At 45.4% G+C, this 27,673-nt stretch overlaps 2 protein-coding genes across 2 annotated transcripts in view; one reads left to right on the top strand and one right to left on the bottom strand.

Annotated features, from left to right (window-relative positions):
• The window catches only part of LOC114601534 (apelin receptor), a 492,419-nt gene that overhangs the window by 440,296 nt on the left and 24,450 nt on the right, over window positions 1-27,673 (bottom strand). The gene's annotated exons all lie outside the window — the stretch shown is intronic.
• Window positions 9,941-22,656, top strand: LRRC55 (leucine rich repeat containing 55). Its single transcript, XM_028738781.2, has 3 exons — window positions 9,941-10,325; window positions 11,440-13,073; window positions 18,254-22,656. The coding sequence occupies exons 2-3, from the start codon at window positions 12,404-12,406 to the stop codon at window positions 18,487-18,489; spliced, it is 906 nt and encodes a 301-aa protein (XP_028594614.2). The 5' UTR covers window positions 9,941-10,325; window positions 11,440-12,403; the 3' UTR covers window positions 18,490-22,656.

The following is a 27,673-nucleotide window of genomic DNA, read 5'->3' as shown; positions in this document are numbered from 1 at the left end:
AATCATTCAGTTCAAACTTTTCAACACAATTCCCTGTCCTCTTTCGAACCAGAAAAGGTCTTTCTTTCTTTCTAACTTCTTAAAAAAACTTTGACGTGCTAGGCAACAGAGCACTTTAAACCACTTTAGAAGAAATATATTTGATTATATATATATATATATAATATGGTCCTGTGCCCCCCCCCAAAAAAGTTACAGAACCTGCATGTGAACCAGGAATATTTTTCCATAAAAAAGCATACATTCCACAACTGAGCTATCCTTTTTCCAATGGATTATATTAGGAAGGGAGGGGGGTGTTTCCTGAGTTTTAGAGGGCTGAACAGCTGCTGGTGGAACTATTTATTTTTCATTCAGTTCTTGTGGTTGCCAATTAAACAAATGAAGGTGATGAAGAAAAGTGAGAAAGGAGGAGTATTTTTAGTTCACTTGCCAACAAAAATATCTGCCCTGACAATTTTTAAATCACCTTATTTGGCATAAAACAGAACAAATGGAATGTGAATGAAGTCAACAGTTAGCGTGAAGCTGATCAGCATCTCTTGCTTGCGCAGTTTTCAGTTTCTTGCCCAGATTGTGAACAGCCCCATGACCTTGAAGGGCCAAATGATAAGGATATGGATAAGCTGCTTCTTTTGCACATGAATTGTTCCTGAATGTATTCCAAAGAGTTTATCAAGTCTGCCCTTAAAGCCTCCCATAAGGTGTGCTCACATACTACATTTACAGTGGTACCTCGGGTTAAGTACTTAATTCGTTCCGGAGGTCCGTACTTAACCGGAAACTGTTCTTAACCTGAAGCACCACTTTAGCTAATGGGGCCTCCTGCTGCCGCCATGCCGCTGGAGCAAAGTTCTCATCCTGAAGCAAAGTTCTTAACCTGAAGCACTATTTCTGGGTTAGCGGAGTCTGTAACCTGAAGCGTATGTAACCTGAAGTGTATGTAACCCGAGGTACCGCTGTAATGAGTGCATAGTGTGCCACTGTGCATAAATAGCTGGACTTAAAAAGTTATTCACATGTAACACTCAACAAGTGTACAGTGTACACAATATTAATCCATGCAGATCAAAAAGTGTACAGCCCTTCAGTGGAGCACACTTCATCAGAACAGGGCTTTTAGAATTATTATACTAATAATTCATGGAGGAGAGAGCTATCCATGGCTACTAGCCACAATGGCTATGCTCCGCCTCCGGAGTGGGAGGCAGAAATGCTACTGAATACCAGTTGCTGAAAACCACAGGAGCGAGGAGTGGTTTCCCATAGGCATCTGGTTGGCCACTGTGAGAACAGGATGCTGGACTAGGTGGGTCATTGGCCTGATCCAGGAAACCGCCTCTTATGTTCTTAATGTTAGAAAGAGCCCAATTATTTGTCTCAATAAGAAGCCATTGTTTCTTCTCTAGGTGACTGGGTTTTACAAGATCCAAAAGGAGAAACAGAGCATTCCAGCACTTTGGGAGTATATTTTAGGCAAATGGGTGGGAAATCTGCACTGCCTCTCCATATCTGCATCCTCAAGAGCAAGATTTTGTGCCAGCTTCCAGAGAGCAGCGGGGACAACGTCAGACACCAGCAGCACTCAAAATGCACATGACAACAGACACTTTTGTGACTGATAGACATAATGAACCCCTGGCTCTGGTTCAATAAATACCCTACGGGATTTAAGCTCGTCTGCCCTAAATCTGTCAAATTTCTGTTTGCAGAGAAGTCCAGCAGGTGGCAATAGTACACCACCACATTTTCTGCTCACAGAAACCCATTGGCAGGCAGTACTTTCAGCCTAGTAACTCATGTGACCCCAAGACTGCTGTCAGCCCTGTTAAGTATTTATCAGAGGGCAGCTGATATGAGCTGCTCTAGGCCTGGAGGCTGACAAATGGGTGTGTGCAAGTTCATGCACATCTCTGGGTGAATTCAGGATTAAACTTAACAACTTGGCACAAAGGTTTTCCAGGGAGCCCTTTGAAGAATCTGACCAATATGCTGTCATTCTTTTATCTCCCCCATGTTTATATGCATCCTGACATCTGTTCTTCAGCCAGGACCAATCAGTGGTGCCCACCAGCTTTCATGGCAACCTTTCACTCATCACCATCCATTAAGAAGTGGGCTATCGTGGGTGAAGGCGATCAGGCAACTGGAAGAGAAGATGCTGAAGCTTTCTTTGACTGTGACACACAGCAAAGCTTCTTCCAGCTGCCATGCTGCCCCAAAATGTCCCACAGGGAACAGAGCTTGGTGAGATCTGCTTTTATTATTAACATCACCACCATTTAGAGGGTACAAGCAATACTTTGATCCACACCTATACAATGTTTGCTTCCGGAATTTTTCATGGGGGTTCACATTTTCATTTTTTCAAAAACTGCAAGGAAACTAAAATTTGTCATTCAATTCTTTCCCAGAGAGTGCTTCTGCCAATTTTGTTTTTAATCCAGCCATTTTAGTGGTTGAACACTAGAACTGTTTATATTGTTCAGAATTATCAATTATGTTCCCATCATTTAAATAACGTGAACATCTCTTGAGTCTTCTTGTCATGGAAGTGATTCAGGCCACCCTCTTCAGGCTCATTTTGTGGGTCATTTTATTGAATAATTCATTTCATTTGCTTCATGTGTCAGCCTGTCCATGACACCAACTAAAGAAACGCTGATACAAATGCTGTCTCCCTGAGCCTGTGATATTCGTTGATGTTAACCCCTAGCTAAGAATGTCACCCAAAGAGCTCCAGAATAAAGAACACATTTGTGAGATTATCTATGGCTAACTACACACTATACCTTTAAAGCACATTCAGAGCACATTTTCCCCCTGAAGGAATTCTGGGTACTGTTGTTTACCCTTCACAGAGCTATAATTCCCAGCAGCCCTTAACCAATGACAGTGCCAAGAATTCTTTGAGGTGGAAACGTGTTTCAAACATGCTTTATAGTGTGTACACAGCCATAGGAAAATGGCCTGTTTTGTGTGGCAGAACATTAACAGTTCTTAATTAAAATATGTCATCTTTGTATTAGATTTAAGTTGCTTCATGCAACTTGCATCTCGTGAATAAATAAGGAACAGGTTGTAGGCCTACCTCAGGCTCTTTAGAGAAAGACATTTAGGCAATGACTTGAGTGCAGCACCTTCCTGCACACATCCTCAGTCCACATCAGATAGTCAGCACTGTCAGTAGCAGCTGGCAGTGGGCTCGTCCACACCTATTTGTGTCATGCCTCAAAAGTACAGGTCCGAGCCATTTTCCACTTGGCCCACGCTTTTTAGGCAAGGGTCCAAGTGGTCCCCCCCCCCGCCCTGCTCTTTTCTAAGGGAAAACCCGCTCTTTAGCAAAAGATCAGAACAAAACGGCAATTTGGGGAAACCCTGAATTGCTATTTGCTCTGAGTGAGCTCTAAAGAGCAGTTTTCTCTGGGGGGAAGCAGTAGGACAAGAGTAAGTATGGATAAGACTACTGTAGCGTCATTGCTGTAGCTTACTTGAATGGTGCTGGTCCACAGTTTAAAGCTCCATGTCAGAATGCTCTCCCCCTGCCCTGCCGCTGTCCCCAGGAAAACCCACTCTTTAGAGCAATCAGAAGAAACAGCAATTTGAGTTCTCTGAAGAATTGTTTTCAGCAGTGAAGAGTGGGTTTTCACTGGGGAAGCACCAGTCAGGGGGAAGAGGGTTCTGACACGGAGCTTTAAACTGCCTGGAAATATGGCACAAAAGGAAGCCTTGAAGAGCTCTCCTCCAGCCCCAACTTAGCCACCACCCAGCCACATCCCAGTGCCGCCCAGGTGAGCTGCAGAGAAACTAACGTCAGCCAGGGGAGCGGCTCTGCCCCACCACACCTGCCACTACTGTTTTTGTGGTGCCACCATGGCTCCCTCAGCTGGAACATTTATTTCCCTCAAGTGTTTGACACAAAGCGGAATGCATACATTCTCCTCATTACTGTCCTCTCCTTAAAAAGATAAGAAGAGCCCTGCTGGATGAGAAGCAAAGGCCCCCGGTTGTGATTTCCAGCAACTGGTATTTATAGGCATCTTGCCTGTTCACCCACATGCCTTCTCCTGGCTCTCTCCAGAGCCCTCCCCTGCAAAGATCTCAGTTACCATGTGTGGGTCCCACACATACACCCTCAGCACCTTGTTCTCTCAAAAGCAGCAGCCGTAGCAGTCAGTGAGTCAGACTAGGAGGGGACTGTTTTCTTGACCAATTACTTTGTATGCCTGCACTCCCTTGTCTGCTGTAAAGTACAGTAATCATGACACATCACAAATATATCCTGTGACAAGCTGTTCACCCAACCTCAATACAAAGCCCAATACATGACAAGCAAAGAAATGGAGAGTAACCAGACCCATTTGCAGTCTAAATTTTCAACCAAAGTAAAAAGGTATATTTGTTTACACTGTTCCAGAACAGCAGTCGTGTTATTCTGTTATGGCAAAAACAGAGTCTTGTGGCACCTATAAAGCGAGCACATTTACCATGACAGAAAGTTTCAGGGACCTCAGTCCATTTCATTAGACACACAAGTTAATTATTATTATTATTATTATTATTATTATTATTATTTATCATTTATTTAAAAAACACATCTGGCTGGGTTTCCCAGTTAACAAAGGGAGCTCATTCCATGGATATAAAGTGTGACTTTTTCTTAATTGGGCTCAACTAATATTTGTTTGTAAAGCGGGTCACCCTTCCTCACTGGCATATTTGGGTACTTTGTGATTGGGAATCCATTTTCAAGTACAAAATGTCTGCTAGGGAGCAGTCCTCTGGTACCCATGCAATCTGCCAGCAGATATTTCCGCCCAGAGTCAACACAGCGATGGAAATCCTCCCGGAGGCATAGCGTCAATATCCAAACTGATAGGCTCAACAAACCAACATAAATCCACATACATAAAAGGCAGCCTTTCTGCCAAAAATACAGAAATAGCTATCGAATACAGATCCAGCCAAGATCCATCTGTCAAACCAACTCAGAGATGACAGTCAGCCCAGCACAAACACACCAACAGATGCAACTGACGACTACACAATGAAGATGCATAAATGACAGCACTATTACCATGCAAACACACAGAGAGGTGTATGCCTGTGTAACAACCCAGCCCTCTAGCACTAGCCATCACCCCTTATAATCACAACACAGCAGTCTTTTTCAGCTACTTTAAACTGTATAGAATCAACTAGGGAACCTGAAAACACACACCCTGCCCTTGCCCTTGCCTCCTGCATACCAGTTGTTCCTTGTGCACAAAGGATTGTTGGTTCAAGTTGGGGAAGAGATCTGACACCATTATGCTGACTGAGGGCCACATTCTCTTCTAGGCAACCCTGCAGGGGCCACATCCCTGCAGTGGGCTGGGTCAGAGGCACTGGCACCAGGTATAGGGAGTGCTGGGGGCTCCAGCCCCCTCAATATTTTGAATCGGAGGGCCAGGTCCCCCAATATTGAGGGGCATCATCCCCCACCACCACTGGGTGTCCTACCAGAGCCCCAACCCAAGAGCCAGGAGGGGCTGGGACATCTTCATAGAATGGAAGAGTTGGCAGGGACCCAGTAATACAGGAATCTCATCAAAAGCATTCATGACATATTGCCATCCAATCTCTGCTTAAAACATCCAAGGAAGGAGAGTCCTTCAACCTCTAGCCTTTGTCATCTAAAGTATGTGTGAGTTTTAAGAGCCACTCTGTTGCTGCAACTCTGATTTGCTTTAATCGTTTTTTAATGCGGTGGGGGACTTTGTGAATATGTGGTGTGCATCTTGCTTAAAAGCCACTCAAATGCCGTGTTAACTTGATGTGAGAGACTTCAGCCATCTTCCAACTCCACAATCCTATGATTCTATGAAACTCTGGACAGATTCACAAAGTCCCCCATCATATTGGGGGGATTAATGTTCTCACTCTGCATTTCTCCAACTAGAAATGTATTCACACATGTGCGATGTAGTGTGGATTTTGCTTAAAAGCTGCATGAATTCCATGTTAAATTGATATGTGAGATTTCAGATATCTCTGGTGTTATATCTAAGTAACTTAGTTGTGAGTTCTCAGGTACCACGCATGTGAGAGAACTTTCTATGGGAATCCTAAGACATCCTGGCTTGTTTGGCTATTTTTCTTTGTCATCATCTGTCTTGGAGCAAGATGTAAAAAGGATACTGGAAAAATCTGATTTCTTCATACACTTAACATAGGAGTAAGTGCCATCTAATACAGAAGGACTTAACATCCATTGGATTATGTTGCATGGTTGCTCTCTTGCTGCAGAACATTGCTCAGTTCTGCTATTGTGGTTTACATAGGCATCTGGTCAGGAACAGAATGCCAGGCTGTCCCAGCAGGGCTCTGTGTACATGATTATGATTAATAGAAAACAATGTATTGATTGATTATATCCCACCTTTTATCCAAGAAGCTCAAGGTGACATGTTTTCTTCATAGCAATTTTGCTGACAGGAAGTGCCTGGACCAAGGTCACATAGTGAGCCACCACATGGCCAAGTGTACATGGGATAGGATTGCTTCCAGAATGCTCTGACAGAGAAGATAAATCTAAATGAAGTGACATTTGTTTAGAGGCACGCCATAATAGCCGCGATAACAACAAATTGCTCACATTGTGATGTTCCTTTATTATATCACAGGTTTGCTAGAGCAGCACTGCTTATGTGTCCACAGTTCTTTGCCAGGGAGGAGGATGGGGAGAAAACCAGAGCAATTTGGCCTTGCTCACACAACGTCTGGGACTGCCAAGCAACCCCTCCAAGTCCAGAGTCCACCAACTGCTACTGGTCCCACCACACTGGCCAATATTATCCTCTGCAAAGTTGCAGAGGTGTCTTGCAGGGGAGAACAGGGAGGGCTTAAGATGCACCCTGCCTACCACTCTTCCTCCTGAAAGCCCTCTTCCTCCTGGTTGCGTATCCTCTATGCCAGGTGGAGGAAAGCAGCTGGGAAAGCAGTAAATACAGAAGGGGTAGAGCATCCCCATAAACACACTGCTTCTCCCCTGAGCAACAAAAGATCCCTCACATTGCCATTTGCAGTTGAGAAATAGCAACCAGGGTTCAGAGGCCGGTGCTTGCTATCTATCACCGACATTTACGCTATGGGGTAAATAATATGGCCTGATTCTATCAGGTTTCTCTTCTCCTCTGTTGTGTGAAAGCTGGATCCAAGGTTGCCTTACCTCATTCTACCTCAGTCTCCGCTGTCTCCTCTTCCCCCAATTGTGTCATTCTTGATCTTTCCAATTCATTTCCTGTTCGCCCCAGAAGTTTCTGCTTAAATAGACCCTGGGGCTTCCTCGGCTTTTAGCTGATGCCAGCAGTCTCATTTTCTCCAGGCTGTCACAAAACTGCTGGTCCATGAAGGATAATGACAGGTACATCTTAGAGAAAGAAAAGCGGGGGGGGCAGGGGGTGAACAAATATAGAGAAGACTGGGAAGCTATAATGGTAGGGCAGAGGAAACAATGCTAACATCATATTTTAAAAGTGTGATAATACGGTTGCAATTCTAGCAAATGAAAGGACAGTATATTATTAGTTATTTAATTTCTTGTTGTGTTTTTACTGCCAGGTAAGGCCCAGGACGGAAGCACTTACAAGTTTTTCAACCTCAGGCGCCAAAATAACTTGGCTGGCCTTGGATTCTGTATATCTTTTTTTTTTTTAAAGTATGATATATCACGTTATGAATTTGGGGGAGGGGATGTAGGAATTCAGGGGTTAGAAGCCATGATAGCTTCCTGGTGAGGCGATCACCTGGGTGATGGGCCATTAAGAGGAACAAAGGAAAGGGGATCTGCGTGAGACAGCAAATAGGTGGAGAGGCCCCCCAACTCGTGGATAGTTAGAAGGAAAAAGCCAGAGTTTAGAGTTTGGAGTGAGCAGCAAACTGGGAACCGAGAGAGACTGCTCTGATTTCTGTTCAAGTCCAGGGCCCTCTTTGGGTGTTAATGCTGTGAACCCCTCCATCACAGGCTCAGGATACATAGTAGATATGTGTGAACAAACCATATATCCTAAAGACACCACAGTCTTCACTATGCCTCATTCCAAGGGAAACACGAACCCTGGGTAAGCACCTGGAATCTCCCACCACTCAGAGATTGGGGTGACGTGCAACAATATTTTTATTCTTTTCAACAACAAAAACCCGAACAGATCAAATGCTGCCACCCAACGATGGTACTGAGGTACACTTTCATTATCTTAGTCCTGATCTATTGCTGAAGTTGGCATAGCAGGTCACACACTATTTGAAAAGAGCTCTCTCTTTTAAGTTGTGTATATTTCTCTCTCTCTCTCTTACACACACACACACACACACACACACACACACACACATATACACACACACATGTGGCTATCAGAGCTGGAACTTGCATAGGTTCCATTTGCTGTTGTGCCTCAGGCAGAAAAATATATTGAAGAGGCCTTGCAGGAGGATGTAGGCCATCTAGTCTCTAGACTCAGGGCTGAGAGCCTCTTTTTGGAGATCTGTGCAGTGCTAAGTTAAACCCTGGCTGTAGCTTTACAGGCTATAAATCTCACTGGTGGCCAAACAACTGGCAAATACCATCAAGAACACGCTATTATATCCTTCTCTCAACCTGGTGCCCTACAGATATTTTAGACTTCAAAGAGTGGAGGAATCTGGTTGTGGACTACAACTCCCATCATCCCTGACCGTTGGCTAGGCCTGACAGGAACAGGAGCCCTACAGCATCTGAAGGGCTACAGGTTCCCCATCCCTAGGCTGCAAATTCCATCAACTCCAGGCAGCAAAGCCAATGTTTAGGGAAGATGGGAATTGTAGTCTAATGACATCTGGAGGGCACCAGGTTGGGAAAGACTGCTCTCTGACATTTGGCAGGCTTTGTTCTCCTGAGTCATACCTGGTGAGGTTTCTAAATTAGCACAGGCAGAAATGCTGTGCTTCTGAGGGAGGAAATGAGGCAATATTTACCCACCGCTGTGCCTTTGTGAAGTTTAGCTGGCAAAGGATAGATCTGCATTTGTAAAGTCCGTTTCAGGTGGGAGGTCCCTTTGGAGCCTATTGGGCTCTTGAAATAAAACCAATTAATATCTACCCAAGGGAGAGCTCCATACACAAAAGGAAAAGAGCAACCTCTCTCCTGGGGTTTTTACACCATCTGTCTTCCCACCAGATGCCAGCAAGAGGCAATGGGGAAAACAGACATGAAACGTCCCCCTAATAGGTGCCAAACCCCCACAGGGAAAGGAGGGAAAATAACTCCACACACACATGTGGAGAGTGTTAAATAACTAATCAAAAGCTCTGTGAGGTGACCACAGGCCACAAAGGGAAAGCCAATATGGCTTCTGGGCAGGATGTCTGGTGCCTCAAGGTTGTTGGAGAAGAGAAGAGTTGGTCTCCAGGCCTTGTTAAAGCCATCATCTGTAGGAAGAGGCAAGGAATTGCCTTCTGACCTTAGATTTATGCCCCCCCTTTCTGTAGACACTCAGCTCAGTCCCCCACCCACTCCAAAGAATTATGGGAACTGTAGTTTCCTATGGGTGCTTGGAATTGTAGCTCTGTGAGAGTTCCCAAGATCCTTTGAGGGGAAAATGTTCTTTAAATGTACGGTGTGTTCGCAGTCTAAGAATCCGAGTCAGCAATGAGAAGCTGCTTCCCTGGCACATCTTGTTTATTCCCAGTCTATTCCCCCCGGTCTCAATTTCCGTGTCTCTGTGTGTCCCTGTTTGCCTCCTCGTTTTCTGCCCCTGTCTGTCTCCTAGATCTCCAGCCACCCCCGTCTGCCTGATTCTGCTTTCCCACTCCCTCCAGGATACGTGCCCCCCCCCATCTCTGGGATTCCGTGGGTGCGCTTTTTATTCCATCCTCTGTTGCTTCATCCTTCTTCTTCTTCTTCTTCTCTCCCCCCACCCCCATCAGCTCAGTGGGGTCTGCAGCCAGCTCTCCTGTTGCTCAGAGATGAGGAGGCAGTTGCTAAGAGACAGTGAAACGTCAGTACCTGGCCCTCAAGGGGAAAAAGAGGGGGGGTGGCGGGAGAGGGAGAAGGAGGGAAGAGGAGGTGGGGAAAGACCTGGTTGAAATCAGAGAGAGAGAGAGAGAGAGAGAGAGAGAGAGAGAGCGCAACAGTAGCTGCAATTCAATGAGAAGACTGTCAGAATCTCTGTCTTTTAGAGGTGCAGATGAAAGAAAGGATGAAGGGAAGCAAGAAGCACAGTTGAAGGGGAAGGAACCAGCACAGGAGTCCGCAGCACCAGAGCTGAGCTGAGCTCCAACCAAAAAACAGCCACCCTCTGCTCAGAGTAAGTGTCTCCTTTGAACAAAATAAAATTGATGATGTGATGGGGGAGAAATGAAGAGGGGGTGCCTGTGTGCTGTACGTCTGTGGGAAAACTAAGGCTTGGGTACTCCCTGCCTTGTGTGAGCAGGGTGTGTCCAGCGGGTGAGGATGGAGGGTGCATTTGACAATGGGGTGTCATGGAGAAGAGGCAATGGGTAGAAAGAGGACATGGCAAGGATGAGTGGGGAGAGGGCAAATAGGATGTGAGCTCTGCAGGGCATCCAGGTCATTCTTGCTGGAGGAGGAGGAGACAACAGAAAGAGACGGAGAGAGGGGAGAATGGCAGTGGAGAAGGAAGAAAGCTTTGGAAGGAGAGGGATGTGGGAAGAGAGAGGGAAGAATGGAAGCGTGGTCCAAGTTAGGGAAGAGCCTCTAGGAAGTCATGTGCAGAGACTCAGGGATGAAGGAGAGGGATGCAGGGAAATCTGAAACGCAGGCCTAGTTCTCCCAACAGAATAAAATTCAAGTGGTGTGTTTGTGTGGAGGCCCAAAGCTCCTCCACAGCTAATGGTGGAGGAAGGAGCTATGAGTTGCCTCTCAGCAGACCTCTGTGGATGAAAGGGTGGTGCCCCGCAGCTGAGCCTGGACTAGGAAAAGAGAATGTGGGTCATCTTGACTGAAGGACAATGACCAGTTTGTGTGAAACCCAGGGGAGAGCAAAAGTAGGAGTTAGCTGCAGAGATGAGATTTGTAAGGACTTCCCCAAAGTTGAATCTAGTATTTTAATCTGATCGCTTTCGCTTTTTTTTTTTTAACATGAATTTACTCCTTTGCCAAATGAGCCATGCCAAAGCTCTCCCCCACCGCTTTTCTTCTCTGCACAAAAGTCTATGGATGAAACATCAGAAACGCACAGAGGAGGAAGCTGTGTGGAGTCCCCAGAAATATGTCAGATCAGAAATGAGGGGCTGCTGTTGCGGCTTGTGAAAAATGCATGGTGGCTGATACTGTAAAGCAAGGTGAAGGAAGAGGTGAACTCTAGTGAAGGCAACCACAAGAAGTATTTGAAAGGGGTGGGGAACTGATCAATACCATGGTTGCTGTGCCTTTGATCCTCATTGCGTTTTCATTGGCAGGTTGCACAGTCAGAGTCTTGTTGCTGCCTGCTGAGAAAGAAGACCAGGCTTAAAGGACAGCATCACAACCTCTTGCCCTTGGCCTTTGGGATCCTGTAGCCATTGTCACACATGGCTTCCACATCAGCACTTCAAAGTCAGAGACACCATGAATCCGTGCAGCTATGGGATTCTGTGGCTCTTTGGTAGTTCCAAACTGAGCAATGACGGCCAACCTTCTTCCCAGAGAAGAGAAACCACAGACTCCTAAGTGGCTTGTGTCCGGCCATTGTTCCTCCTCACCTTTCCAAGAGGACCCCGCCTACACCAGGACAGCAGCACATGGGAAATTAAGCAAGGGGAGCCATTGAACCCTGCAAAGGTCACATTTTGTTTATAAATGCTCCTGTCAAAGGACGCCTCAGTGACTCCAGAAGAAGACCATTTCAATGCTCGACAAGTGGAGTCACTGGAAACAACATTTATGGGCCTGATTATATATTTTTTCTGGAGTGACAGAAAACTTCTCTGAGAGGCCTATGTCTCCAGCTAACACAAGGTAAAAAAAAAAAGGAACACGTTGTCTCTTAATTCAAGCTCAAGATATGTAATGCTCAACAAACATGGGTAAAAACCACACAGATTATCTCCATAGACCAAGGTGGTCACATGTGCATGTATGCAGGTAAATGTATTTCTTTCCTCTTCTTCATCCTCTTACAGTAAAAAGTTTTTTTGGCAGCTAAATAAAACTACCAGAAATCATCAGCTTCTGGCCCATTTACAGCCCTTTTTTGGCACATTGTTCTCCCATAGGTGCCTCAAGAGCAGGACAAATAGGGGTTCAATGTCCTCCCAACCTCCCAGTCAGAATGTAGCAGGCTTTCTGTATTGGTGGCTCCCGTTTGCTGGGCTGCATCCCTGCCCACTGCTCTCCCCATCCTGATTGGCCTTCCCTCTGCCATGTAGCCTCTAGCTTGCCAAAATGAACGCCCACTGTGTCCAGCTGGGAGGAGAGCAGCTTGCACCCCACTGCTGCCCTGCCATGATACTGAGCCCTTTCCTTGTGGCAGCGGTGGTGGTCTTTGCCAGTGCCGTCACCGGCTGCCCGGTCCTGTGCACATGCCGCAGCCAGGTTGTGGATTGCAGTGGGCTTCGGCTCTTTTCGGTGCCGCCAGACCTTCCGTTGGACACCAGGAACCTGAGCCTGGCTCACAACCGCATCGCTACCATTCCTCCCGGATACCTGACCTGCTATTCCGAGCTGAGGGTGTTGGACTTGCGGAACAACTCCCTGGTCGAGTTGCCCGCTGGACTCTTTTTGGCATCCAAGCGCCTCTCCCACTTGGACTTGAGCTACAACAACTTGACTCACGTGGTGGCTGACATGTTCCAAGAGGCCTACAACCTGGTGCACATTGACTTGAGCCACAATCCCTGGCTGAGGAAGGTGCACCCCCAGGCTTTCCGAGGCTTGGTCCAACTGCGTGACCTTGATCTCAGCTATGGGGGCCTGTCTTTCCTCAGCCTTGAAGTCCTGGAGGGTCTCACAGGCCTGGTGACTCTTCAGATTGGAGGCAATCCCTGGGTGTGTGGTTGCACCATGGAGCCACTGCTGAAGTGGTTGAGAAATAGGATCCAGCGATGCATGTCAGGTAGGTGAAATTACATGGCAGTCCAGTTGTTAGCTTCACCTTGGGGATTCTGTCATTCTGTTCCCTATTACACAACACATTGTGAACTTCTGGGTAAAATGTTGGGTCTCTGCCTCAGCTTGAAATAAAAGCAGCAGTTCTCTCAGAGCGGCTAAGAAGGGCATTTTTGGATCATGGGATTTGAATCCTGTGCCTTGAGAAAGGCATTCTGCATTCCCCTACCTGATTTAGACCTGCTATGCTAGGAAACAGTCTGTTTTACACATTTTCCTAGGGATTATAAACCACGCAATGCAAAAAAAAGTTTAGAGACAGTTGTAAGTTTCCCCAACCATGTAGCATTTGTGTGTGTGAATTCATTAGATTTTGGTACTTTGCTGCATCTGTAGTTGCAGTTCGTGAAAACTGCTATACAGAAATTCAAATAAAGGACAGATTGTACTTGGTTAACTAAACAGGTCACTACTCTCTTCCAAATGGCCTGTTAAAGTTACTAATCAGAATTGCTCTACTAGAACTATTAGGCAGAGCAGGGAGGTGCTCTCCTTCTCCTAGAATATGAGTCAGGGTAAGAACATCTGGCCACTTCAGGGCTGAGCAGAAATTGCCTCTGAAACAAACAAGGCTTGTTCACACTTCAGCTTGTCCCATGCTTAGAAAGCATGAGTCCAAATGGTTTTCCACTAGAACCACCCTTTCTAGGCATAGGTCTGAGCAGTTTCCCTATTGCCCCTCTCCTTTCCCAGGGAAAACCTGTTCTTTGGCTTTAAAACAGAACTAATAACAGTTCATGGAAAACTCCTTTGCTCCAACTGAGCATTAAAGAGCACCATGGGAAGAGCAAGAGGAAGTGTAGATAAGCCTTGACTGAGGGAAACAGGGTTTTTCTTTCTCCTACTCTTTTCTGACTGTCTGGGTGATAGCTTTGTAACATGTGGCATCAAAGTACTCTCACAGAGTCAGGACAGTCTAAGAAGTGTGGATTACAAACATAGTCACTGGTCAGCACTGTGAGGGGACAAGGAATTCCCTAGTTTCGCCGCTCAGGACTTTGGGACATGGAAGCTGGAAAAGAGCCCCCCTGGACCTTGCATGCATGCAGAGTCCTGGGGTTTGGGGTTGTTACTCAGGGGAGTCTCCCATGACATCTAATGGCATCGCCAGATGGAGTAGAGGCAGGCAGAAAATGCCGGGAAGCTCTGCCTCAGCCAGTTCCCATTGCCGTCTCCTTCTGTTAATGTTAATAAAGTTTGGGGCCTAGTTTATCCACACACATCTGCCTCACTTTTTTATTATTTATGGGAGAAAGGTGGGACAAAGAAGCAGGTGCAGCATGGCAGCTGCTAAAAAGTCCTGTGGCAGCTCTAACTGCACACACAAAAAGGCCTGAACCTCATCACACACAACCCGACTCTTCACATCCACTGATTTCCAAGAGCACAGTGAGGATCACCTCCCCATGTAGCTAGAGGCAACAGCTGACTGGCCCTCTGTGAGGTTAGATCCAGGGTGGATAAAAATAATTTTTTAAAAATCAGATTTTTTAAAATTTAAATCAGATTTTTTTTATTTAAATTGGATTTATTTTATTTTTTTAATTTGATTTTTAAAATAAAATGCTTTTTGGAGGAAAAATCTTTCTGAAGATAGTTTTCTACTCAGTCTAAGCCTTTAAAAAACGTTTAATCACATCAGTTAACAAACATGGATGCATATGCTATAATGTTATTGTTTTAGCTAAATAAATTGTTTAAGTTGTTATTAAGGAAATGATGATTTTTCTCCTTCCGATAAAGTTGAGCAGAAAAGTTGTCCAAATATAAACAGTTAACTTATTAAACATCACAATGATTTCATAATTATCAGTCTGTGTATTACTAAGAGTATAACCAAATCAGGAATTTTTTATATAACTGTAAAAACTACTCTGAAAAATGATTATTCCAAAAATGAAACCTTCATCTGGTTGTAAATATTAAGATTATACCAGCAAGGATGAGTCTTTCTGTAAAAAAAAATGATTTAAATCAAGTCTTACTGACTCGTGATTTAAATCATGATTTAAATTGATTTGATTTACGGTAAATCAAATCCACCCTGGTTAGATCCATTGCACAGAGAGTTTTTAAGGAGCAAAGAGACAGATGAATGAGCCCTTTGGTACCTGGAGGCTGGCAGTAGCAATGCTCCCTTCACCATATAATTGGAGGCCACTGACAACCAGATTTCCACACAATGATGCCACCATGTGTGGAGCTGCCTAGTGACTGCCGCCATGCTGCAAATGGCCTTTCAGAAGCACACCGAGGCTTTCTGCTCATTAAAGCTGAGATTTTGCCAGAGCTAGATGGGAATGAGATGTGCTGTACAAGCTGCCCTTGTGACGTGTCGTCACGCTGCTCTGCTCTCCCTGCGTCCTTGTAGTGACAGATCCCCAGCTCACATTGGGAATCATAAATCAGCATCCTCTCCCACTCTCCATTGATTTTTTTCTCCCCTCCCTGACATTAGTCCTTTCCTGACCTTCTTGCTTATCTCACGAGCTGCAAGCGAGGGGACCTAGAGACAGGAAATCCTGCCCTTGCGGAGCCAGAAGAAGGCAGCCCTGCTTTAGCAATCATTCTCATCTCCTTGGAGCATCAATTCTATTTACATTTCCCAGCCATCTCTGTGATTGATGTACAGCAGACAATGACGGAGAAGGATGCCATCCATCTCCAGCTTTGGCAGTGATGCACTGTTGGTTTTCTGATTTGGTGCCCTCATCCAATTTATGTGTCGTGATGTCTTCTTAGCAAACATAAGCAGAGAGGAAGATTATCTGTCTTGTGCACCTTCTTCTAGTTTCTTAAGATGGCAAGTCTAAACTTCCCAGTGAGTTTTCATTAGTGCTTAACATTCAGGTAGTGGTTACCCTCTGCAAAGCTCGGTTCCGCTAGTCCAAACTGACTCTTTGCTGCTGAATCAGAGCAAACATCAGTTGGCTTTTTCAAGGATTGACAAATTGCCTGCAGACAGCAAAAGAGCAGGCAGGCAGATGGAGCCTGAGAAAGTTCTGACAAAGTACCTTCTTGGGCTCCACCTATCTGCACCTTTGAGGAAGCCCCACACCACTTCAGCTAATGCGAGCCAGAGTTGTATTGTGGGGTGGGAGACTTCCTGTCCCCCAGCTGAGCAGTTCAGTGAAGCCCCTCTGCCCCTCTGACTCTCCTGAGCCAGAGAGGCATGGAGGCTTGCTCAGTAGAGCTGGGCAATATATCTTGGTTTCCCTAAGGTGGGGAGGGAGAAGCAGCTGAGAAACATTCCAGACATTGTAATATGTCAGTATATTGCAGCGCAGTCATACCTTGGATCTCAAACGCCTTGGCTCCCTAACAAATCGGCCCCCCGGACGATGGAAACTCAGAAGTGAGTGTTCCGGTTTTTGAATGTTTTTTAGGAAGCCGAATGTCCGACAGGGCTTCCATGGCTTCCGATTGGCTGCAGGACCTTCCTGCAGCCAATCAGAAGCCATGCTTTGGTTTCCAAACAATTTGGAAGTCAAACGGACTTCCATAACAGATTCTGTTTGACTTTCAAGGAGTGGCTGTATTTAGCTGCTGAAAACCAGATATCGCCCAGCCCTACTCCCCACCAGATACACACATGTAGGACCAATCTACGCTGGTGAGTTATAATGTTATAAATGTGTTATAAACTATGACACCAGGGGACGCTGTACAGCAGTCAATGGAAAATTGCATTGAGAGCTATATAACGGTTTTTCCTAGTGTTTTTTTAGATCAGTGTAGATCCAGTCGTAGATACATTGATACAAAGATACATTGTATATCAGGGAGTATATCAGTGTGCAGTCCTTCTCCCTGGCATTCTAGTTGTCTATGAGCAAGGAGGATTTTGCTTTTGTTATGCTTTTTCCTGATGGGGGAGCATTCAGAAATGAGACACACACACCTCCCCCGTCTGGCATGTTATAAGCCATGGGGAAAAAGCTTCACAGTGTGATTCTACTGCAGGTGTAAATTGGTTTTCTTGCAGCAGCTTTCTCCAACCTGGTGCTCTCTGAAAGTTTTGGATTATGGCTTCCTAGCATCCTCAACCAGAACAGAGGTCACTAAGATGCAGAAGGCTGTCTTATAGTCTGTGTTACAAATTAGAATGAGATGTGGGTAGAGATCATAGACTGGTGATGGGGTAGAAGAAAGAAAATTGAAGAATGGTTAAGGTGAGCCCAGTTGTTATTTCTTGAAAGCATCTACTTAATTTAATCTGGTGTGTAATACAATCCCTAATAGTTATGTTCTACTTCCCTTGTCAGGGGCAATAATGCTTCTGAATACCAGTTAATAATCATAATAATAAGCATCAGTAATAAGGGGGGGCTGGGAGTATCTTCAGGGGTAGAGAGGAAGAGGCACTTGCACACATATGGGGTGGAATAGCAAACAACACTGAAACTGGGGTATTAAAAAGAGACTAAAGTAGCTGTTTGTATCTGTCAGGGGGGTAATGTGAACTGAGAGGTTACTGTGCATAACAACCACTCATTGTGCACATTTACCAGACCTCATGGGAAATGTGCATTTAATCTCTCCATGAATGGATAGTTGTACACATTTCCTGGTCAATGTACATAATGTCCTGTAGGTCTTGGAGAGTGTGCATATATTGACTGAATTTTGCACAATCTCTGGCTGTTGCTGTTGTTGTTGTTCCTCTCATTGTGCATAATCTCCCAACAGACCTTGGGGATAGCTGTGTTTTGATTTACCTATTGTTTCAGGAATTCCACACTGAATTCATCCTGCATCCCTAATCACAGCTAGAAGTCTGGGTGTTCCTAGAACATATCTTGTCATGAAAATCTTTGAGAATTTATTGCCCCCTGCCTCTTGGTTCTGAAGAGCCATTGGTAGAGCATCTGCCTTGCATTCTTTGCACGTAGGACTATGATTGTCCCCTGCCTCACGAAACCCTGGAGAGCTGTTGCCTGTCAGTTTTGACATCATGGAACTAGATGGGTCAAGGATCTAATTTCCTATCTTCCTGTAGGCAGCTTCCTATAATTTCTGATGAGACCAGAGAGGCATGGGTTGGGAAAGGAGGAGAAATGGCCCTCTTCTCTGGGTGTTGCTCTGTGTTTGTGGGTGCTGGCATGACCCTCTTGATTCTTGTTGCAGATACGGAGTTGGCGGAGTGCCGGGAGCCACCCGAAGTGGAAGGGGCCCCTTTGTTTTCACTGACGGAGGAGAGCTTCAAGGCCTGCCACCTGACCTTGACACTGGATGACTATCTCTTCATCGCCTTTGTGGGCTTTGTCGTCTCCATTGCTTCTGTGGCCACCAATTTCCTGCTGGGCATCACTGCCAATTGCTGCCACCGCTGGAGCAAGGCGAGTGAGGATGAGGAGATGTAGCCACACGGCCTGCTCCTTCCTGCTGCTCCTGCGCCGCCCACTGCCAGGGGGGAGCCAAGGGCTATCAAGTTCAGGGAAAGCGAAGTGACTTGTCTTTTCCCTGGTGTGCCATTTCCTTGGGCCTACCCCCCAACCACCAACCCCTGTACAACAGCAGCAGATTGCCGCTCACCAATCTTTCTGAGGGCTCATTCAGACTTCCTTTCATGCTGTGCTTCTAGGCACAATCCACACTTGAAAGAGCTGTGTCCAAGTGCTCCCACCACTGAAAACCCGCTCTGAACCAGAGCAAATGGCAATCTGCGGAAAATCTGTATTGCCAATTCAGGCAACCAACCAACCGAGTTCTCCAGCCTTTGCTTGAAGAGCAGATTTTTCAGAGGGGGGGGGGGGGGAGTGCTTGGACATGGCACTCTAAAGTGCAGACCTATGCCTAGAAAGTACAGGGTGAAAGGTAAGTGTGACTGAGCCCTTACTAGGTACAGGGGATGGGGCCAGCCAGGGTAGGGAGATTGAAGTGTGCCTTGTACAATCCTCTTCGCACTGGAAACAGCCAGCAAGCCATGTCCTGGAAAACGACCGAAAGACATTGATAGACACTCGAACCATTCGCCATCCTTTGCTTTCCTCATCTCTCATGCCTTGTTGCACCTTTCTCAGTCAATGCCTTGAATGCACGGCTGTAGCATAAACACACTTTTGCACATGCACATCACACTGGCTGGCCTGGGAAAATCAAAGGTTTCCTCTTTAGAGGTATGAAGCACTCTGTTTCTCGAACCACCCCATCCCATCACTGCATACATTCTTTCCCAAGCATGAAAGAACTGTTTTTAAAACCATTCTTAACAAGTCCCAGTGGCCCAGTCTCTCAATCTATTCTTATTTGCAGCAGTGCCATCAAGCTCCCCAAGCAGATTTTGGAGACCCCCAAAAATATGAGGGCCAGAGAACCCACCTCAGATAAAACTACTTTCCAGTCCAACTGCTAATCATTTAGCATAGATGGTGCTACGATTTATACAAGTGTCTCCTGCTTTTGTGACTGGCTCCTTGAAAGCTGTATATGGCTTTTGGGTTAGGTGGCCTTTCGTGGAGTCCTTCCCCTGAGAAGAATCTCCCTCTATAGGTGGCCCACAGAGAATCACTATATCACAGGAGGGGAAACCTTAAAACAAGTTCCCTTGCCAGTAGTGTTTAGCTCAGAAGGGAGGAGACAGTGCACAGTCTAGCCAAGTTGGTCTGAAGTGTACATGGCTGAGGTTAGACCAAGGCTATAGACCAGAGCCGATTATATTGGCAGACTCCCTTTGAAATTAACCATGAACGGAAAAAATATAGGCTACAAAGGGGAAACCCAAAGCTGCCAATGCTAAAACTTTTCTGGAGAATGATGTTTTTAATGGGGATAACGTGGTAAGATCTTGCCCAAGGAGTGAAGGGCTGCCTTGTTTTTTGAAACATCTAAGGATATGATATATTATGGTTTGCAAATCTCCCTAGTATCTGCAGCTTTGTTTTTCCTCAGAACTGTTTTAGACTAATTTGGCGAGGCAAACATTCCTGGTTGCAGATTCCTATTACCCCAGAAGGAATGAGTGTTCAAGCACTTTAAGGGTGCTTCCAGACTTGTTTCTTGAACATTTGTCCTTCCTAATTTGTTTCCTGCTGGGACGCGGGTGGCGCTGTGGTCTAAACCACTGAGCCTAGGGCTTGCCGATCTTAAGGTCGGCGGTTCGAATCCCCGTGGCGGGGTGCGCTCCCGTCGTTCAGTCCCAGCGCCTGCCAACCTAGCAGTTCGAAAGCACCCCCGGGTGCAAGTAGATAAATAGGGACCGCTTACTAGCGGGAAGGTAAACAGCGTTCCGTGTGCTGCACTGGCTCGCCAGATGCAGCTTGTCACGCTGGCCACGTGACCTGGAAGTGTCTTCGGACAGCGCTGGCCCCCGGCCTCTTAAGTGAGATGGGCACACAACCCCAGAGTCGGACACGACTGGCCCGTACAGGCAGGGGTACCTTTACCTTTTAATTTGTTTCCAGGGAGATTAGATGCCGCTGGCAATTTATTCATTCTGATTTGTTCGCAGGGAGGTTAGACAACGTTGTAACATAACAAAGCAAATCTTACATGCACCAGTGCACTTTCCTGTCACTTATGGGGGGGGGGGGAGCGAATCCAGTTGACTAGAATTGTGCAACCTGAATTTGCCAGTATGTGATTGAATCCCACCCTAAAATAGCAGCCTGTTTGTCCCTGGTTTGAGAGTTGTTCTTTTGTTGTTGCACTCAAAGCTCGGGCAGCAGGTGGTGCTACAAGTCAGGGCTGAAAGCAGCAAGGCACAGTCCAAGTGAGGGGGAGCTTAGAAGGACTTGTGAAGCTTAGGTCTGCTGGAGAGGTCTTGTTTCTCTTGATCACAACCAACTATTCTGGAGGGAAGAAAGTTTGCATTGGAAGGGAAGGTGACTCTGGCCAAAGCCATCTGATTCTTGCAGCCCTTTGCTGTCTCCATTCATGCAGCATCCCCCAGAACATTTTCATCTGCCATTATCCTTGCAAAGCCACCAAGGTGAGAGCAAAGGGGCAAATTCATATGGGAGTATAAAAAGAGGCAATGCATTTCCCAGGTCACATAGGAAGCCTGTGTCAGGGGCGGGATTCAAATTGAATTCATCTCAACTTCAACCATTACATACACAATCTTCAGTCTGCAAATCCGGCTCCTATAAATTGGTCTGAAGACCAGACGAATGCAGCCAAGGACCTTCATCGATGACTGTGCATCATTGTTCCCATCCAGACTCGCCGTGCCAAGGCTCATAGCAACAAAGCCGGACATGAGGATTCTGATGCCTAGCTGGCGTGTTAAACTATAAGACCACAGCCAATGTTCCCTGCTGGGGAACCACCTTATAAAGCCTATAACTATCTCTTAGAGATTTCTGTGTGCGCTGAGCATAGCTAACGTATTTTGAAACTTGTACTTTTTTTAGGTTTTGCATAGAAATAGGACCAAACAAGAGACTGAACGCTGCAGGGATGGGGGGATTGGAGAGAGGAGGGTGGGAGGACAGAGCACGTCCACTGTTCTCACCCAGTCTCACCCAAATCAGGAAGACAGCAGGTAAAACTGTCCTTAAAGGGCAGGATCTTTTCAGAGTGCACTCACATAACCATCATTTCTTCATGCTAGGATCTTTCCCCCTCAAACACTCCATGGTGAGATCAGCTTGGAGATGAGTGTTTTCACCAACCGCAGCTGACCTTTTCATTATTTAGGGAGAGGCAACCTGCATCAGGCAGAGGATGTCAGGCAGCAAGTTGTCAATCATTTATATGGATGGTGATGATCAATTTGACCATGAGGGAAGCACTTCAGTGTTCAGCTTCAGACATCAGAATGTGTTGGACTATCTCTGACACTGTTATAGATTCAGGAAACCTAATAAATTGTCACATGCCCTTCACAAAAATCACATTTTCACACTGATCTCACTACCAAGTGATGGGGAGCACTGTGACGGGGGGGGGGTTGATATCAAATGACCCTAAATGTTTGCCTTTATGTGATTTTCAGGATCTGGAAACTGGTTTATTCAGGGCTAAATTCTGATAGGCTTTCATTCGCGAGCTAGAATTGCATTATTGTTCCCATACCCTGTAGTGAATTGCCTGTATTTAGCTGCAGAGGACTATTTCAAGGTGCGCTTAAGGATCTCAGCCCCACTGCAGTTTTTTATTGGTATTGGCTTGGTTGTCCCTCTGATGGCCACACTGAGAAAATGGGCTTTCACTCTAGAGTTGCAAAAAAATAGAACAACGTCCGCAGATAGCCATGGCTAAGGGCAGCTCTCAGTTTCATACTGAAAGTTCATGCCACCCAAGTGAAAAAAATATTTGGAGATCTTTCCAACAGAAAAAAGCAACATAGGTCTGCTCTAGTTAAAAACAACTACTACAACTACATAGAATGGCATCTGGTACTTCTTTTTTCTATTATGTATATTGAGAATAATGTCTGCTGGTCTGTGATAAGTAGGTTCCTCTCTTTCTTGTAGTTTTGCACAGCAATGCAAAACAGTAGATCTCATTCATCCCAGCAAGACTGACTTGATTTTTGTCCGATCTTTCCAAAACTCATTAAAATAACAAGCATCATTTATACATCAGGATGCCTTTCAGACTGCGTCTTAGTTTTTGATTGCATTGACATAGTTGGTTCTGGTTTAAAGAAGATCGATGTGGTAAACCAGAGAGAGAGATTGAGAGAGATCATAATCCAGCGCTTGTTTGGGGGAAGTCAGGGGCTGGCAATGACCAAAAGGGCGTTTTGATAACCTGAGCAAAAGCTCAGCAGCAGTTCAGCTAGTGAGAAGGAGGTCTTATGATTGTCCATGACACGCTCACGTCACGCCTCCACCCACATTTACTGTCCCATTGCATAGTCACTAAAAGTGGGTCAGGTGCGCAGCAATAAATGTTGGTCTCAGCACAGATCCTCATGTCCATCTGCATCAAGCAAAATGTCCCAGATATAGAGCAGGAACCAACATCAATTTACAACCTTTTGCAATTCAGCTCACACGGGGCAGTTATGTAATCAGTGCGGAGCTGACCAGCAGCTTTTTGCTGGTGTAGGCATAGCTGTGTGAGAATATATTTTCTGGAAAGAAACCTAGTTTGATACCCTGATCCCAGAGGCTGGGAATCTACTTCCCAGGTCTGCTTCTAAATTAAAGATATGAGTACTCTTTTGTGTCAAGTCTGGATCTGAGAAAAAGGGGGGTGGAATCAATTAGTGCAGAAATATACAAGGAGAATAAGCTTTGCCATGCCTTCTGAGGTAGTTTCATGTATGATCCTTCTCTCTTTGCATTCAGCATATTTCTTCAGACACAGGGATCATTGCAAGATGATTTTGTGTTTTTTAGATATCCAGCAAAAAGCAGCAACTGAGCATTTACGTATCCTAATTGAGTGGGACATAAATGCTTCTGCTTGTAAGCTGAGCAGATTTTGCTGGTGCATCTCTTAAGGCTGGCTTCCCTCAAATTGATGCTAAAGAGGGGGTTTTCTAGGGGAAAGCAGTAGGGTAAAAGCAAAACTGCCTAGAAAGGATCCAAGCATAGAAAGCACAGGACAACTGCTTGCTCGGGTGCTTTCTAGGCCCAGGACAAACAAGTGTGGACAAGCCCTGTGTCTTACTAACACATGCTGTCTTCTCTCTTTTCTCCAAATATTTCACTTTTTGCTTTTGAAAGATCTGAAAATGTCATGAGACATAAAGTTGTCAAATAAAAAAAAAAAATCCAAAAGCAAAACAGTCCACTTCAGAATTGCAGCATCTCATCCATAAATATAGTGCTAGATCTGTCAGGCTCTATGTAACTTTGTAATGTGTTTTAAGGAATTTCAGAGCTAAGTCTTTGGAGCTTTGTGAACTAACAGCATCTGTTCTCCAAAGATAAGCAGAACTGAGCTGTCTGTTCAACGAAGATATGTGGAGAACTTACAGGGCTTCACTGAACATTTAAAACTAAGATCTAATTTGCATATCATTATATATATTCAGAATTTCGCTATGCAACTCTGAGGGCATAGTCCAGTCATCAATAATCTTATTTGGATGATGGCCAAGCCAGGATTCCGTAGCCCAGGATCTGACTATCACCAGTGCTCTTTTTTTTTTATAGAAAAAGACGTGCTGGAGCTCACCGTTAACTTCTCCCTTGCTCTGCTAGAATGGCAATGGCACCCACCTGAGAGGTGCCAAAGCTGAGCTCTGGTGAGCTCCGGCTGAAAGAAAGCTTTGACTATCACAATTACATTTTGAATTTGGTGCAATTCCAAAAATTTACATTCGCAGGACAATTTTGAAACTGAAAGTATGGACAAAATTGGTCTGGGCACTTCTTTCCCCTCCATCAAACTCTATGAACCTGGTATTGCCTCTTTTTGTTGGAGATTCAGAGAGCACCGTTAACCGAGAGATAGGATCAAACATCCCTTTACATTCAAAGCATCTGGCAAGGGCACAACCTGGATCACCAAGATCCGAAAGTGGAAAAGGAACAGAAGCCATGCATGAGAACTTGGAAAGTTTGGAAGCAAAAGTCATAGAAATGTCTCTGTGTGTGTGTACGCGCACCAAAGTATCAAAGTAGTAAGACCCCTATGTTAAAAATTACAGCATGAGCTAAGCCAATTTCCTATAAGCTATGCAGGGACATTTAAAGCAAACCATAGGTCCGTAGGAGGAAGTACTAATTCCGTACTCTCTCATGAAAGCCACCGATTATCTCCAGTGTCAGAGGCAGTATACCAGTTGCTGAAGATCTGGAGAAGGAGAAGCCTATGGCTCTCACACCCTGTTGGAGGGCTTCACATAGGCATTTGGTTGGCCGCTATGAGAAGTATGGTTGGTCACTATGAGAATGCTGGACAAGATAGGACTTTAGTCTGATCCAGCAGGGTTTTCATATGTTCTCTCCATCTCTCCCCCCTCCTCTTTCTCCCCCTCCCTCCCTCTCTGTCATGCACACATGCACACCCATTATTCAAAAACTGCTCCTCTTTAACCAATGCAACACTGATCCGCTAGAGGGGGGGACCTGCTAGGGGGAAATTGGGTGGGGTGGGTATTCTACAGACTGACTAAAGGTTCATCACAAACATCCTCCCACCTGCCAGTGTTGCACTTTGAATACTCCCAACCCACATTCTAGAAAATCAGTGCAGCTCATATTGGTGTAGCGCAAAGCTTGTGCAATCTTAGCAGCCGATTTGATCCTCAGCTGGTGGATTAAAAGAGGAAATTCCATTTAAAGCACACACACAAACACACACACACGTTTTCTCATGTTATCCATGAAGAAGTAGGGTTGCCTAAGATTCAGGATAAAGCGCCTCCTTTTGGAAATCCCCCCCCCCCCGACGTCAACTCCACCTTTGAAATCCCAGTAATGTCTGAGAAAATCTGGACATATGGCAGCCCTAGGAAGATGCCATAGAGTGAACGCTTACACATTTCAACCAGCAAACAAATTCCAGTCAGATTTCTGGAACATTTTCAAGTCAGGCAGCCTGATTAAAATAATGGATGGACTGATCCCCAACCACCATACAAGTTTTTGAGGGGAGGGATCAACATAATTGCTCCATATCCAGCAAATGCAAAGGGGCTCAGGATTTCCACTGCTCACAAGAGATATCCTGGGCATTTCAATAGAAGGAGATGCAACTTTGCAAGCCAAGTTTGGCCCCTCTATTGCATGGGGACCTCATAAGAACATAAGAAAAGCCCTTAGAAAGGAACCCATTCCTGAAGGGGCTCCATGTGCACATCGTAGCACACAAAGAACTCTGGAGGGGAGGAATTAACTTGCACTTAAATCTTTCTTTGGTATCACTTTGTCTTACGGTTTTTAAATAGTTAAAACGGGGTGCATCTATAACATTTTCATGGGTATTCACAACTGTTTTGGAGCAAAATCAAAGAGAATTCAAAACACAAGCAACTAAAAGTTCAGAGTCTGGCACTTTTGTTTGCCAACAAGTACATCCAAAAGCAGATAACATTTTAGCATGAACTAAAACTTTCACAAGGGACAGTATTTTCTTTTTTAAAATCTTGTAAAAATCTTGTGTTTTGTGATACTTCCTCTTAAGAGTATCTTGAGCTATCTCTCATGATGTTCTGCTTCCTCTCCATGAGGCTTTCCTTCCTCTTTTCATTCTCCTTCCCTTTTGGTGGCTCTGTTCCATCTCTCTCTCTCTCTCTCTCTCTCTCTCACACACACACACACACACACACACACACGGGGGGGGGGAGAGAGAGAGAGGGAGAGAGAGAGAGAGAGAGAGAGAGAGAGAGAGAGAGAGAGAGAGAGAGAGATGGTTGCACAAAGTAAGGTGATTTACAACATGGACATGTTTTCCAAAATAAATTGAAACATTCTTAATTGTTTCTCCGTAAACCTAGAGATTCATGTAGTTTTTAAATCTATGTAGATTCAATATATAGATGTAGATTTGGTGGCTGCATATTATTATTTGCCATACCTCTTTTGAAACTCAAGTTGGCCCAACTTGTGGCCAACTAAGCCAAATTCAGCCCATCTATTGTGGTGTGTTCATGCCTGGCAAACCCCATGTGGATCCCATGCTGGCAAAATCAAAGGAAAGGACAGACAGCCACATGTTTGACGGACCCTGTTCTCCTTGTCATTCATTGTTTTATGTATCCTGTCAAGGCCTTTTTTTTTTTTTACACCAATGACAATACAGCATTATCTCTTACTTGACTGGAACACCCAGTGAGTGCTTTTCATGTGCGAGTGGGTCATCAAAGATCAAATACCGCCAATAGCTGACACCTCAAATAATGACACTTGCCAGTGGGGTCCATTCTCATGTTCATCTCGGAGTCATCGAGTGACGAGGAGTCAAGCAATGTGTATTCATGTGTGAGTGTACACTGCGCTTGGCATCTTTTCGAGGAGTCCTGAATGACAGTGTCATGGGTTGCAGGGTGTCTGTGTCAAGTCTGCTTTTCTGTTTATATCTGTACAACAGCGTTTTTGGAGACTGCCTGTCCATTCAACCTGGGTGGCCATAACTTTGAGCACAATGCCGGCATCATGCATATGCAGCCGTTCCTGCGAACTCGCAGCCTTGTGGTCTTCTGTGAGCAAGAGGATGTTCTAAGAAGCGAATGCCTACAGGGATGTGGCAGATTTTTCCTTGCTTTACATGTGCCTTCCTGCTCACGCAGGGTCCCGGTGGCCAGACGGAAAGAAAAGTCCTTCTGTAGCTATAAAGGGAAAAAACAAAAAGCCACATGCAGTCTGGAGAGTGCATTAGGAGTGTTTTCCCTGGTTCTTTCTCCCGATCACGCTTCCTGTTATTCTTCAGCACAGCTTTGAGAAGAGCCTCGCTAGATCAGGCCAAAGGCCCATCTAGCCAAGCATCCTGGCCTCTCAGGGGCCAACCACATGTCTATCGGAAGCTGGCAAGGAGGACCTGAGCACACCAGCACCCTCTCCACTTGCGAATCCCAGCCCACCTCAAAAGGAACTAGGTGGCTTAACATGGTTGATGCTGCCATTGGTGCAAAAAGTTAGCCTCAAAATTCCTACAATTTCGTCTGGAAATTTTCATCAGTTTTCACTGAGGGGTTAATTTGGG

This window comes from Podarcis muralis, chromosome 1 (assembly GCF_964188315.1).
Source record: "Podarcis muralis chromosome 1, rPodMur119.hap1.1, whole genome shotgun sequence".
In the NCBI taxonomy this organism is placed as follows: domain Eukaryota; kingdom Metazoa; phylum Chordata; class Lepidosauria; order Squamata; family Lacertidae; genus Podarcis; species Podarcis muralis.
Note: the sequence above shows the minus strand (reverse complement) of the source record. Positions and strands in the feature narration are given on the sequence as shown.

What these genes read in the sequence shown, in the direction of transcription:
- LRRC55 (XM_028738781.2), top strand. Translation starts at nt 12,404, where the DNA reads ATGAACGCCCACTGTGTCCAGCTGGGAGGAGAGCAGCTTGCACCCCAC. An exon ending in GATCCAGCGATGCATGTCAG is followed by an intron (nt 13,074 to 18,253) that starts GTAGGTGAAATT and finishes TTCTTGTTGCAG; the next exon opens with ATACGGAGTTGGCGGAGTGC.